The sequence below is a fragment of the Castor canadensis genome, chromosome 2, assembly GCF_047511655.1.
Source record: "Castor canadensis chromosome 2, mCasCan1.hap1v2, whole genome shotgun sequence".
NCBI lineage: Eukaryota > Metazoa > Chordata > Mammalia > Rodentia > Castoridae > Castor > Castor canadensis.
The window spans coordinates 71464612-71479132 of record NC_133387.1 but is presented as its reverse complement, the minus strand read 5'-3'; the positions used below and the strand labels follow the sequence as shown (position 1 = coordinate 71479132).

Genomic DNA, 14521 nt, shown 5'->3' with positions numbered 1-14521 from the left:
GTAAGGGGACTTCTGAGTAGGAAAGCTCAGGAAATAAGAGTCAGAATTGACAAGTGGGATTGTATCAAGTTAAAAGACTTCTGCAAAGCAAAAGAAATAATCAACAGAGTGAAGAGATGTTACAGAATGGGAGAAAATCTTTGCCAGATATTCAGCTATCAGGGGATTAATATCCAGAATATGTTAACAACTTAAAAAAAATTAAACACCAAAAGAACAGATGATCTAATCAATAAATGGGCAAATGAACTGAAACAGACACTTTTCAAATGAAGAAGTTCAAATGGCCAATAAATATATGAAAAAATGTTCAGCACCCTTAGCCACAAAACATTACTCATTCTCTATCACCATAGTCCCCTAATATTTTTTAGCTTACTGTATAGTGCATTATATTCATATATAAATGGGTTGTTTCAATATTTTTATTCTTTAAATGAATAAGTAATGGAGGGAGAGAGTTAATTTGATTAAAGCATGATAGATACAGACCTAAAGTACCAAGGCAAAACCCCCTTGGACTATCAATATATACCTAATCAAAATAAAAAATGAAGGGCAGAAGGGAAAAATAAATCTTTTTCCTGGGATGGGTACCAGTGGGAGGTAGGTGGGCACAAAGAAAGGGGGAATGAGGATGTATATGGTGGCTGTATTTTGTATCCATCTATGAAAATAGAAGACTGAAATCTATTGAAATTGCTCTAAAAAGGGGAGAGGGAGGAAGAGGGAGAATGATGGAGGGGGCAAACCCAACTAAGACATATTTAAAGCACATAGGTAAATGTCACAATGTTTCCACCTGTACAACTATCATATGCTAATAAAATCACAAAAAAAAATTGAGATTCCATCTCACCCCAGTCAAAATGGCAAGAAAACAAATAAAAACAAATGCTGGTATGGATGGGGGAGGAGGAAGGAACTCTTATTCACTGATAATGGGAATATAAATTAGTGCAGCCACTATGGAAATCAATACATAAAAGAATCGAAGCTTACTCTAGAGATTCCTGAATGCCCATGTTTATCATGGCACTATTCATAATAGCCAGATTATGGAATTAACCTAAGTGCCCATCAATGAATGAATGAATAAGGAAAATGTGATATAAATACACCATGGAGGAGTTTTATTCAGCCATAAACAAGAGTGAAATCACTTTGTTTGCAGGAAAATTAATGGAACAGGAGATCATGTGAAGTAAAATAAGCAAGTTCCATGATAAGACAAGTATGTGTTTTCTCTCATTGGGGGAAGCTAGGAAGAAACACAGCAAGGTCATAACAGTATAAGGGGACTATAGGACAGGTGGAAGGGAAAGGGGAGAAGGGAAGGGGACAAGAAAGAGTAATAGAAGGTATGAATATGATCAAAGTACATTTTATGCATGTATGGAAATGTCATAATGAAATCCCTTACTACCTTATATATAAAATTTAATATATGCCAATTAAAAATAAAATAAAATTGAATAAAAAAGAATGGAAAAACAAACTCTAAGTGGAATATAAATAGAAACAAATGAACATGGCTGTTTATGAAATGCTAACATAATTACACTTGTGAGAAAAAGAATTGATTCAAATAAACTTTGAACACAGGACTATTCCAAACATCCTTAAAATGAAATAGATTTTAAGGACTACTATGGTTTGAAAATGATTTGTGCCCCAGAACTCATGCTGGGGTTTATCTGCATCGTGAACTATTAAGAGGGTGATGTTTGGAAGTGGGGCCTTTGGGAGGTTATCGAGATTAGATATGGTCATTAGGGTAGAGCCCCCATGACAAAATCCTGGTGGTTTTATAAGGAAAGAGACCAGACAGACAGACAGCAGGAAAGCCATCGCCAGAGTAGGCCCATACACCTTGTGCCTCCAGAACCATACACCTTGTGCCTCCAGAACCATGAGCCTAAACAAACTTCTTTTCCATCTAACTCATCCAGTCTGTAGTATTTAGTTATTGGTAATTGAAAATGGCTTAACACAAGTAGCAAATAACTTGCTAAGACATTTTAGGAATGTGTACATGAGTAAATGTGTTAATGTGGTAGGGAGTCAGGATGTTCCTTATGGTGGGAGGAGATAAAATATAGAATGGGGGAAGGCAAAGAAGAGCCTTTTGGTGCTGAAGTTTTTGTTTATTCTTTGAAATGACATGGAAGCATTGAGTACACCTAGTATCTAAAAGGAATTCCTTGCTAAAAGAAACCAAGGCACTTTAAGGAAATGTCTGATTTCAGATGAAACAGGTATAAGGTACAAGGTAAACCTGCAATAGCTAGTGGTACAAGAAGTAAGAAAGTGTGTAAAGACTCATGCTGACATGCCTACAGCCCACAACTTTCCCACTGGCCAAACTTGGGACATTTGAGCATTACCAAGGAGCACAGCACAAAAGATGGTAACAGACTTTGACTTAATAAAGAAATTCTTGGTATCAAAGCAGAAGCAGTTGGGGATCAGAAAGAGAAAACATCCTTTTTCAGAGAAAAAGTATTTTTAAAAAACAGAAGAAAAATTGCCATTTTAAAAATCCCCATTCTAATAACTGAGACAGAATTGTTGATGGGTAGTGAAACCATTAGATGAAACAGGATACTCACAGTATTTGCGAATATCCCATAGATTACTTATTAATTACAAAAGAAAAAGAGATATGTTTTACGAATGGAGAAGTCTGGCCACATGAACTCACCTTCATCAGACTAAAAGCTTAGCATTATGATGGAACAAACTGATACTTTGTCCTTCTGATGAGACAGAATGGGAAAAGTACTGTGGTGTATATTTTATCCTTTCCCAAAACATTTAATTTGTAGATCTATTCATTAGAGAAAAAAAAAAGTCAAGCAATCTAGGTGTGGGACATTTTACAAGGCAATTGTCCTGAACTTGAGGTTAAAGTAAACTAAATGTAAATGGAAGCAAAACAATCACCAAATGAAATTTTTGATCCTTTATTAGATCTTGAATTTTAAAAATAAAATGACTAATAAAAGACATTATGGGGGACAATTAAACACTTATGAATGCAGATTCCATAATAAGTAATCTTGTTGTATTAGTTTTAAATATCTTGCATATGGTGATGGTATTGGATTTATGTAGGAAAGTGTTTTAGTTCTTAGGATATTCACGTTGAAGTATTTAGGTGTAAACTCAGCATGATAATAACTTTCAAGTGGCTTAGAAAAATGTATGTATGTACACGTACATATATACATGAGCATACAACAAAAGAAGAATGAATGCATGCAGCTAAAGGTGACTTTTGGTGGACAGAGCTGTTTTTCTACCATACTTTCAAATCTGATTTTCAAAACATGCATGAGAAAATATTTTATTACGCCCAAGGCCTTCTTGCTAAGTTTATTTTGTTTGTATTTCAAGTTGTCAAGGCTTTCTGTTCTTCTTTTCTTCCCCACAATGTGTCTGGTTATCTTTCTGGAAGTCTCTGACGTTTAGCTCCTGAGTGTTTGGGCAATCTGTTTCTGAAATGCACATGGTAATAAACAGAAGAGCTTCCACAAAGCAGTGTTTGCATGTTAACCTCTGTGAACATATTATAGAAAGAACATTTAAAAATAAAATGGACGTGTACGATCTGGTTTATAGCTGGTACTCAATAAATATGTGCTAAACATGAGTGTTTTGTAAGCTTCTAAATACCGTTAAAATGTTTTCTGATTAGCAATAACAACAACAAAGAGACATGGATTTCCAGACCTACATCATACCTGTGAAAAGGTGATTTCTGAGCTGGAGGAGTGGTTCAAGTGGTAGAGTGCCTGCCTAGCAAGTACAAGGCCCTGAGTTCAAACCCTGGTACTGTTCCCCTCCAGCCCCCCCAAAAAGAAAAGTGATCCCTGAGGACAGGGACCTGATGTAAATTTTTGGCAAACTGGCCATGTTCTTATACTCACTGAAGCTGTGTCTACAGGGAGACTAAGATCCTTTGTGTCTCTTCTCCCTTACCTGCTGTTCCTTTCCAGAACAGCTCTGCTCACTTCTTTGATTTTTTTCTTTCCTCTTCTCCATCTTTGTACTTTTCCCTCACTTCCCATTTTACCTTGTTTGGTTTTCTCCTGGTTTTTCATCTCTCTCTCTGAGTACTACTGCAGTATTTCTAAGGGAGCTCTCTGTGGAGGCAGCCCAGTTAGACTCATGTAGTAAGTGGGGCAATATTTTTCATGCAAAATGTGTGTTTTTTCATAAAGGAAACTCTCTCTGAGATACAGGAGCTTTGTAGGAAATTCTGAGACTAAGCTAGATTTATGGTTACTGCATCTATACAAACAGGCTAATGAGGATAGATGGTAAGCTTATAGAGTGCTCAGTAGTGAAGCCACACTCCAATGCTTGATAGCTACATGACCTTTGGTAAATTTCTTAACCTCTCTGGACTCAAGTTTTCAGATCTATAATGGGATAATAACTACTCACCTCAACTGGTTGTCATGAAGGTTAAAGGAGTTTACATGCATAAAACTCCTGGAAAATATGTGGTGTGTTCACTATTTTGACTCATCATTCTCTTTTTTATGGAATATGAGGCCTGGATCAAATATGGTTTTCAAGATAGATATTGATGCAATCATTATAAAATGATTTATTTGTTGCTTTCTTTGTATTTCCCATGGATTCAGGTTTCCCTGGGACTACTGCATGCCCATGCTACACATATCCTGTGGCCTCCAGAGCGCTGGCAGAAACTGGAATCCATTCTTCCTCCAGAGCGCTCCCCAGTCCAGAGTTCTGAAGAGGAATGACTGTGTGGCTCGACCTGAGCATCTGGCACTGGGAGCACGAAGCTGTGCTTTATACCACATGAAGGTGCTCTGTATTCATAGAGAAAGGTCTTCCAATATTAAATAATAATAAGTGACACCTACTCTGGGTTATATTTTAGTGTTCTGTTGTTTACTGCTAAAAAATATGTAGACCTTTGAGAATATGAAAATAGGACACCTATGTATCTTAAAGAAGCTGAACTCGAGATTATTTGTTATACATACTTCCTCTGTTAATTAGATTTTTGATGCCTGCTGCTGAAAGATTTTTGAAAATTATTATTCAATGAAATTGATTCATCATTTACTGTTAATTTAGAACATAAGAAAACACACACACACACACACACATATAATGGTAAGAATTATATTGTAAGATGGTACCTACAGAGCAGTGATTTCAGGTTAGGAAAAACAGTACACTGTGATGTTAAAATAAAATTGTGATTTGTTCAGGTCTTGCTTTGGATATTTAATTATCATTTAGCCAGGCATCCACTAATGAGAATCATATGTTCTGTTATAGAAGTAAGGAACTAAAGTAATGGAGAGCCAATTCTATCAATACTTTTATGCAATCGAACTTTTTATTGGCTCCTTTTAATACAAAACTTCTGAGTGATCTCGTGCCTGTCACAACAATGAATAAACCCATTTATCAGCATTCAATCACTATTTGGTAAAATATTTTTAGTAAAATGGAAAAAAGATCACTCCAGATCAATCATGTTTGATTTTCCTCAAATGATTTCTGAGTGTCCATGTCTAGGACACTGAAACCACGAGTTGCAAATAGGAGGAATAGTATAATTATAGATCCTGTAATTTGTACAAGCGAGGCAAATTTCCTGCATACAAGTCAATAGTATTTATTCTTTTTTTTCCTTTCATGGGTTAGTTTGTGCTGATGGAAACAAAGCCTTTGAATCAATTCCCTCTGTTCACTGGGGCTCTTTTTCTTGTTTCATCGGCAGACAAGATTCCAAATAATAACTAGCCATCTTGCAAATGTGCATGCTAACTCACCATTTCAGGCAGGAGCAGGAAGAGCAATAGCATAAAACACATATACATGCTAAGAGCATGGGTTTCTCCTCTTCACTTACTAGCATCCCATAATAGCTCATTCAACAAACATAATTGAGCACCTGTATTTTAACATTGCTCAGAATTACTGTTTTTAAAAGCAGATTTGCTTAAAATCTTTCGATGGGTCTTCAGTGCCCTTCTCAATTCTTCTGGTTTATTTACTGTCTTCCCCAACCTGAATTTCATACTCTGCCCTTTAAGAATTATTTACCAAATACTGCTATTTCAAGTTTTGCAATTTTTTTCCTCTTAATAAAATGAATCCCTGGTATTATAAGTAAGATAGTAACAAGGTTATTAGCCCTATAGTTGCTAGGACACAGGAAGTCTGTGGATCGTGGAAGAGGGGTTTGGGAAGTACTGAGGGAAGATAAAATAAGAAACAAATGGAGGGGTGCCTGGAGTGGCTGCTGCTTACTAGTGGTATGGAAGAATTCAATAATCAACACTTCAGTAAACTGGCCATCAGCCTTGCTACCTTTATTTACTACCTGCGTCCTTCCTCTTCAAAGAGGAGGTACCTGCTCTTTCTATTCAATTTTGCATTCTCTAGCTATCCAGCACATCACCAGCAGAGTTAACACCTAATGTTTGTTGAACAACTCCACTCAAGAATTACTTCCTCAGAAAAGCAACTTCGGGCAGAGTTAATCACTGCACTACCTGATATATACATTCACGAGTACATCAACCACGCTGTATAGGAAGGTTCATGTAGTACCTCGCCTGCTAAGCTCTGAACAAGTCTAATCTAAGGAAAGTTTTATCCTGCTCAACTTGACAATAAAATTCTGTTCAATCAATGTATGAATGCCAGGTACTGTGTTAAGGATGCAAAATCAAGGTGAATAAAACAAAGGTTCACATAGTCTTTTGGTAGGAGGAGGAAAAAATAAAGAAGCAAACAGGTTATTCAATTTAGAAGTAGGTATGGAGCATGGAATAGGTGTTACAGGGGCAAAAAGGAGTAGTTATCCTTCTATGATTGTAAAAATCCATACAAAATAATTTCAGTTATTTAAATTGTTTGCAACATTATTGCCAGTTAGCTGTCAGGATGGGAGGGGAGGGAGTATATGTGTATTGAGTTTTGCACTTTTAATTTGCAGGATATAAAATTGTCATGCCTAAGGAGAATTTACATCTACAGGCTTTTTTTTTTTCTTCACATTTTGCAAAAGTCACAATGAAGAATTTTATGAAATATTCCACAAAATGTACATGGAACTTTTAAACTTAGATGAGTGCTAAACCACCAAATTAGCATGCTCACTTTTGTCTTGCACATACACTTTCTAAATTGAGATGGTCAGCCAAAAGTAATTTAAAGAAAAAGTTTAAATTACAGTATAGACATAGAACTTCACTGGCATACTTATTGGCAGGGAGAGAAGAGACTGGCCTTTGAAAGTAGAATTAATTATACTGCATGGTATAATATAATAGAATTACATTGTTTGGTATAATTATATTATACTGTTTAGTTCCTAATTTTTCATTATATAATCTACTATAATCACAAATAGAAACTTTAAAAAGGATTCATCTCCAATCATATTAATACAAGGCATAAAAATACTTACTTTTTCTTTCTACCTTCCTAATCCACATGGTGATTCCATCATTGACATCATTCACCTCCCTTTTTACAGTAGCCACCACCCTGCTGACACTTCTGATCCCTCTGTTCTGCTTCATTTCCTTAATAGACTTCTCACTGTAATTATTCTACTTTGTTTATTTTGTGCCAACCAGAATGCAACATATACACAGTTTATGTTGTTCATAAACTGTTGCAATGACTAGAACCAGGTCTTACATCTCTCATCCACACTGCCACTCTCAGATCATATCCTTTCTTCTTTCTGATATTGCAGTTCTGCTCTTTCCAATTTCCTCTTTGGACTTTTCTTATTCTTATTTTTGGGCCTTCATTTTCTTATTCCTTGTCTATAGTCTTTAAAACATTGTTTCTTGTACCATAATTTATTCTGTATTCTGGACATGTTTCTCAAGTTTTTCCTGTCACTAAATTAGTTTTCTGTGATATGAATATGCATTTTACTATTTCCAACATGAATTTATTTATTTTCTTGCAGATTTCATTTATGTATTTTTATCTTGCCTTTCCTTATATATGTAACATTAAAGACAGAGAAAGTTTAGTTTCTAAAGTTCTCTTATTTTTCAAGTGTGACCTTAATATACAGAAATAATTTTTTTCAAGCTTTTATGACATGATTTTAAAAATATATCTTGCATAACATTTTTTAGTTTCTAACATTATCTTCACGCCACTTGACTTTGATTGCAGATCAAAGTTACTAGGTTCTTTTAGCAGAGTCCTACTTAGTCTTAAAGTAGGGCGTTTCAAGCTGAAATGGTGACATTTTAACTCCTTGCCATAACTGCCATAACAGAGCTGTTAGATGTTCTTCCCTGAATCTGAATCCAAAGCCTTGGCCAGCTACAGGTGCGATACTTACATCTCATCTCTACAAAATAAACCCACTTCAGAGCAAAGCAGCGCTGGTTGCTCCTAATTTTTAAATTTTAAGTTATTTTTGATAAATAACAATAAACCAATATCACAGGCCAGTCAAGGCGATCCTGTTGATCTCTGCTTCCCAAATAACAACAAATTACAACAATGAGCCATCATGCCTGGCCTAATTCCTTCTTTTAAAAAAATTAGCATAAATTAATTGTACAAAGGGGTTCCATTGTGATATTTACAGCATGCATATAATGTACTTTAATTCCTCTTTTGATGATAATAAAGCTCCTTTTCTATGTCTCTAAGATTTTCTTTTGCCTTTGGTCTACTGTTTGACTGTCATGTACCTGAATGAGGTTTTCTTTCTATCTTACCTGGAGTTTGTGGAGTTTCTTAGATCTTTAAGTTAATGTTTAATACTAGCTTGAAGAATTTTTTCAGACTCGATTTTTCCTCATTCCTTTTCCTCTGGAATTCCTACAACTTTTTAACTGCTTGATGCACAGGTTAGTGAGGATCTGTTCATTCCTAAAAATCTTTTTATTTCAGATTAGATGATTAATATTGTTCGACATTGCATGCTTATTGAACATTTCTTCTGCCATCTCATATCTACTGTTAGTACTATCCAGTGAATTTCTCATTTCAAATATTGTATATTTCAGTTCTAGAAATTTTTAATAGTTTCTATGTCTCTATTCAGATTCCCCTGTATTCATTTAGGAGGACCATCTTTCCTGTAAAGTTGTGGCCATATAGATAATGGTTGGCCTAAAAACTTCTCTGCTAATTCCAACATCTAAGGATCAGTTATCGCAGAACCAATTTCTGTTGATTATTATTTCTCTCAATTATGGTCATCCTTTTCTGTGACTGAGTTCTGTGATACATCTAGTGATTTTTAAAATTATAAACCCAAGCCTTCTCCAAATCTTTCCTATTCATGTGCCATTCAGGAATTAGTCAGAAGTTTTGGGAGAAATTATGCACAGATTTGAGAAATTCTCCTTTTGGGACTCCTCTTTCCTAGGATTTTTCCCTCCTCAGTCTTCAGTTACTCTGGCAGCCCAGCTCTCTTTTGATACTTAAAGCAAATAAGACTGTTCCTTTGCATTGGACCCTAAACACTTCATGCCATATGAACTCATGGGGAAAAAACTATCAATGTAGATGTTACCTGCTTTTGTTCCCTTCATTCAAAAACCAATCCACTACATTTTCTATCTATTTTTGGTCACTCTACAATGAGTTAAAGTAGTTTTAAAACATGCTTCCCACAGTGTATAATTTTTACCTGGAGAAAGGGACTGGTCCACCATAAGCTGCTATGACATTATTGAAAGGGAACTGATCTCAAGGTGTGGTTTCCATGAACTACTATGCTTGCAGTTCTCAGTGATTCTTGAATCTATCACTAGATGGTTTTCATCAGTTTTGGAAAAATTGTGGCCATTATTTCCTCAAACTTTGTTTCTGTGTCATTTCACTTCCCCTATTTAAATTGGGCTACATGAATCATGTGTCCTAATGTCTTTTCTACCTTTTTCTCTGTTTTTAAATCTTTTTTTCTCTCTCCTGAAGTTTGGGGTTTTTTTCAGATATATCTTCTAGTTCACTAATTCTCCATTCAGTTGTGTTTAAATAGCTATTAAATCATCTATTGAATTTCTAGTTTCAATTATATTTTTCAACCTAAGAATTTTCACTTGGATATGTTAAACTATTTACATGATTACTCCAATATTTGGAATTCTCATATATCTGTTTTTATTGTGTTTTTTCCCCTGGAGTTTGGTCATTTCTTATAGTTTTGCATATTCCTATATTTTCAATTCAGTTTGAAAAAGTCACATTTAAAAATTTTGGAGATAATTTGAGGATATTTTGAAATGGAATTAAAAATAATTTGATTAGCTGGACATGGTGGCACAAGTCTGTAATCCCAGCCACTCGGAAGGCGTAGGACCATGGTCTGAGGCTGGCCTAGGAAAAAATGCAAGACCCCATCTGAAAAATAAATAAGTAAATACAACAAAAAATGGCTGGGGTCTGTGTTAAGTGCTAGCATGCTTGCCTACCATGCACAAGGCCTTATAATTCAAGCTCTAGTACTGCTAAAAACAAAAACAAGAAAGCTGAGCATGGTGGCACATACCTAGGGGGTATAGGTAGGAAGATCATAGTCCAAGGTTGAACCCTATCTGAAAGACAAACTAAAACTAAAAAGGTATGTGACTCAAGAGCTAAAGCACTTGCCTAGCAAGAAGGAGGCCCTGAGTTCAATCCCACTTCAGTGTCTCTCTGCCCCAAAAAGAAAAGAAGGAAGAAGGGAGGGAGGGAGAGAAAGAAAAAAAGGAAGGAAGGAAAGAAGGAATGAAGGATGGAAGGAAGCAAGGAAGCAAGGAAAGGAAAGAGGAAAGAAAGGAGGGATGGAAGGAGGGAAAGAAGGAAGAGAAAGAAAGAAAGAAAAGAAAAGAGTGAGTCTTGATAAATATTAACCTCTATAAGAGTAGATTTCTGTTTTTTGGTGACCCTCCCAGGATATAACTCTTTAGGGTATCAACCTGTAATGTTTACCAGGGTCTTTGTTTTAGGCCTGCAAATTCTTCTAAGCCTCTTAACTGCTGTAGTCACATTTGCAAATACTTTCAGGAAAATGTCGGCCAAATGCCATACACACATCTTGGTTTCTCTTCTGTCTAGAATCTTGATTTTACAAGTCCTTGGTAATGCTTACTCAAGAAATTACTCACAATTCTAGTTGTAGTTGACAAGAAAATAGTTCCAAAGAAAGTGCTCTGCTATTTTGAGATCTAGAATCTTGTATGATTTTTATAAGCATAATGTAGGCAATGGAGGTAAATGTGTTGGTGTAACATTTTAGCACCTCTTCTTAGAACTTTTCAATATTTTGAAATCTTGTCTTTAATATATATTTTTAAATACATATTATTTTTGAGATTATAGGAATAATATACATTTAGATGTAATTTGATATATATAACATCTCCTCAATTAATCAAAAGAATCATATTTGGTTTCTAACTTTAAGTTTGTACTTGATTCTATTCCACATCTCTTTGGCTTTATGTGAAACCAGATCAAATAGTCATTCATCTGATGCTCATTATGTACCAGAAATTCTACAAGTAGAGAGCTAGAATCACTAGGGGAAATACCAAATATCAAGGATGAAAAGATGTTGAAACTGAAATGCAATATTTTAAATTTATGTAATAAACAGTAATTCATATACAACTTTCCTCCTTACCACAGTTCTTACTAAATGTAAAGTGGACAAAGTTAGAAGACAGAATTGAGAGAATGGAGTGATGATTTCCGTATGGATCAACTTTACTTTTTATGTTCCTTATCCCAATTCATTAGTTTTTTTTCTAACAGCAAAGAGAAATACAGGAAGCATTAACATCAGGTACAACAATCAAGTGTGTTTTGTAGTGACTATATTTTTCTTTCTTTTGAAATTTTATTTTTAGCATGCATTATTTGTACAAAGGGGTTTCATTGTGGTATCTACATACATGTATGTAATTTGGCACCTCTTACACTTTCTTATTCCCCTTCTTCACCTTTTCTACAATTTTAATATGCTTCATTATTCTATTTTCATAGATGCATTATAATGTACTTTGATCATATTTACCCCCATCACCCTGACTTTTCCCTTCCCCCTCCCTCTCTTTGGCTCACCACAGTCCTCCTTTTACATTCATGGTGTGTGTGTGTATGTGTGTGTGTGTGTGTTTTAGTTCTACATTCTGCATATAAGAGAAAACAGATATTTATCTTTCTGCATCTGGGTTATTTCGTTTAACATGATGATTTCCAATTCCATCCATTTTCCTGCAAGCAATGCTACATCAATATTTCATTTATCCTTTTCCATATATTGACTTAATATGCAATAAATAAAATGATGACAACAAGAAGAGGGATGCAAACATTAAAAACCAAAGGTCCAAAATTCATGTTGGAAATTTAACTCCCAAATTCATATGTTAATATTAATTAGAGGTGAGACATTTGGGAAGTAATTTCTCATGGATTAATAGCTAATTGATTAGTGAATTCTTGGCTTATTATAGGAGTGACTTTGTCATAAGAGTGATCTCAGGCTTGTACTGCCTCGCAATGATATGTTCTCTGCTGGGTTATAATACAGCAAGAAGGTCCTCACCAGATGCCAGTGCCATTCCCTGGGACTTCCCAGCCCCAAGAACTTTGATTTAAATAAACTTCTGTTTTATATATATTACCCAGTTTCAAGTATTCAGTTATAACAAAAGACAGTAGACTATGCAACAGATAACATTTACTAAAAGAATATTTTAGAGCAGAAATTTCTTTTCTTTCATTCATTCATTCATTCTTTCTTCCTATGGATGGGAAGAGTGCAGTTGATACATTTATATTGTGTTCAGAGGGATAATATAAGAAATAATAGTTTATACATTTTGAATACCTATTAATAGAAATCAAAAGGTATTTTAAGTTTTGTATTTTATTTTAAAATTTTGAAAATTAAATTTTATAAATTGAACATTAAATTTCCTATACATTACATGAGTGAATCTAACATAAAACGAGAGAATTCACAAGAAATGTATTAATGGAATGCATTTTGGAATCTATTGATTTTTACAAAAACAATGCTTATTCTAACAGGAGTTGGGCAGCATTTCTGGCACTTTCGCTTCAGCATCTTCCCAGAAGTCCTTGCAAATATAATTTATCTCAATGCATAGAAGGTCACAAGAACTTTTAGAGATGAGCTGCTTTCTCTTCCTGTTTGTATTTTACAATGAACCATTGTACTTGCTTCATCTTGCCTTATCCACTAGCTTTTTCCATTCCTTATTTTTATTCACCTAGTCAGATTCTATTTCTTTTCAGAGATTGCCTAGTTACCAGCTCCATTCTTACCTTGTTAAGCAGGCTTCATGTCAACTGACAATCTTTTCCCTTTTTCTTTTAAAACTCTAAATTTCTATAGGTTGAAACCTAAAGAAGAAATGACCCTTTTTTGTAAAGTTTTTAATAGCAATGAAATACTTTTATAGCTTTCATATCAGAGCCTATTCTGTCATGTGCATTCTAGTCTAAGATATATATCATTGTATGTGGTTTTTGTGTTTCTGAAAATACCATTTCAACTCAATCCACTGAAAGAATTTTTAGCAGAGCTGTTCTACTACAAAAATTAGAGAAACTTTAGTGACTTACTACAGGCTCCTACTTAATAAGTTAGTCTTCCTTGAAGGCATATTGCAAAAATAACTTGGTCAGAAGGATGAGCTCATGAAGCATGTAAACTTACTCTAGTTTTATAACGTAGAAACATTTACATTTTAGAGTAGTCAAACTTTGGCTGATAAGTGATGTTCACTCACTTACCCTTACATACTCATCACCAGTTGTTAAACATGAATGCTACAAGATTTCTCTTCTGCTGCTCAAGCTTAAACCACGGATGGATTGTGTCCTTGGCCTGTTCTCTGAAGTCTTCATACCATGTCATCCTGCCGTCTCTCTTGTAAATCTCTGGCTGTTTAGTCTCTACTCAAATGATAGTTGAACATTTCTAATCTAATTGAAATTTGCATTTTAGGGGATTACTTTGCATGATCATCTGGATATTGTATTAATAATAAATGAAACAAATAACAGGTGGATTTTTACTTTTCCCTTCAAAGACTTCATGACTATTGTTTGATCACCAATGAATATCACCTTCATGCAAATGGCTACTGAATAATCCTGTGATTTTATGCATTAATCCTTAATTTTGCATTTAAAGATCTAACTTCTTTATGTACAGTGACCATTTGATTAATATACTTTTGATGAGATTTTAATTAAAGAAATGGATTTCCCTTAGCTCTTATTTAGTCACTAAATTTAAGTGTCTGCTACTTCCCAAGATTATGAGGTATTTTACGTCTTTTCCATTTTCCTGCTGTAGCCATCTATACTTTAAATCAAATTTGGAGACCTTTATAGTGAAACCCCATTTTCCCCATTAAGTTAGGTAGATATAATTATACACTAATTTTTATTGAATTTAATTTTCATATGATTTTTAAAGTAAGGTGATTAAATCTTCTAAATTAGATCA

General features: G+C 34.6%; 1 protein-coding gene across 6 annotated transcripts in view; it reads left to right on the top strand.

Moving 5' to 3' along the window:
- The window catches only part of Immp2l (inner mitochondrial membrane peptidase subunit 2), a 930480-nt gene extending 916197 nt beyond the window's left edge, over positions 1-14283 (top strand). For all 6 annotated transcript variants that reach the window (XM_074065039.1, XM_074065037.1, XM_074065035.1 and 3 more), the window contains one exon: positions 4656-14283. In XM_074065039.1, coding sequence (XP_073921140.1) covers positions 4656-4778 — 123 coding nt within the window. In that variant the 3' untranslated portion in view covers positions 4779-14283. The remainder of the gene's footprint in view (positions 1-4655) is intronic.
- The last annotated feature ends 238 nt before the right edge of the window (positions 14284-14521 follow it).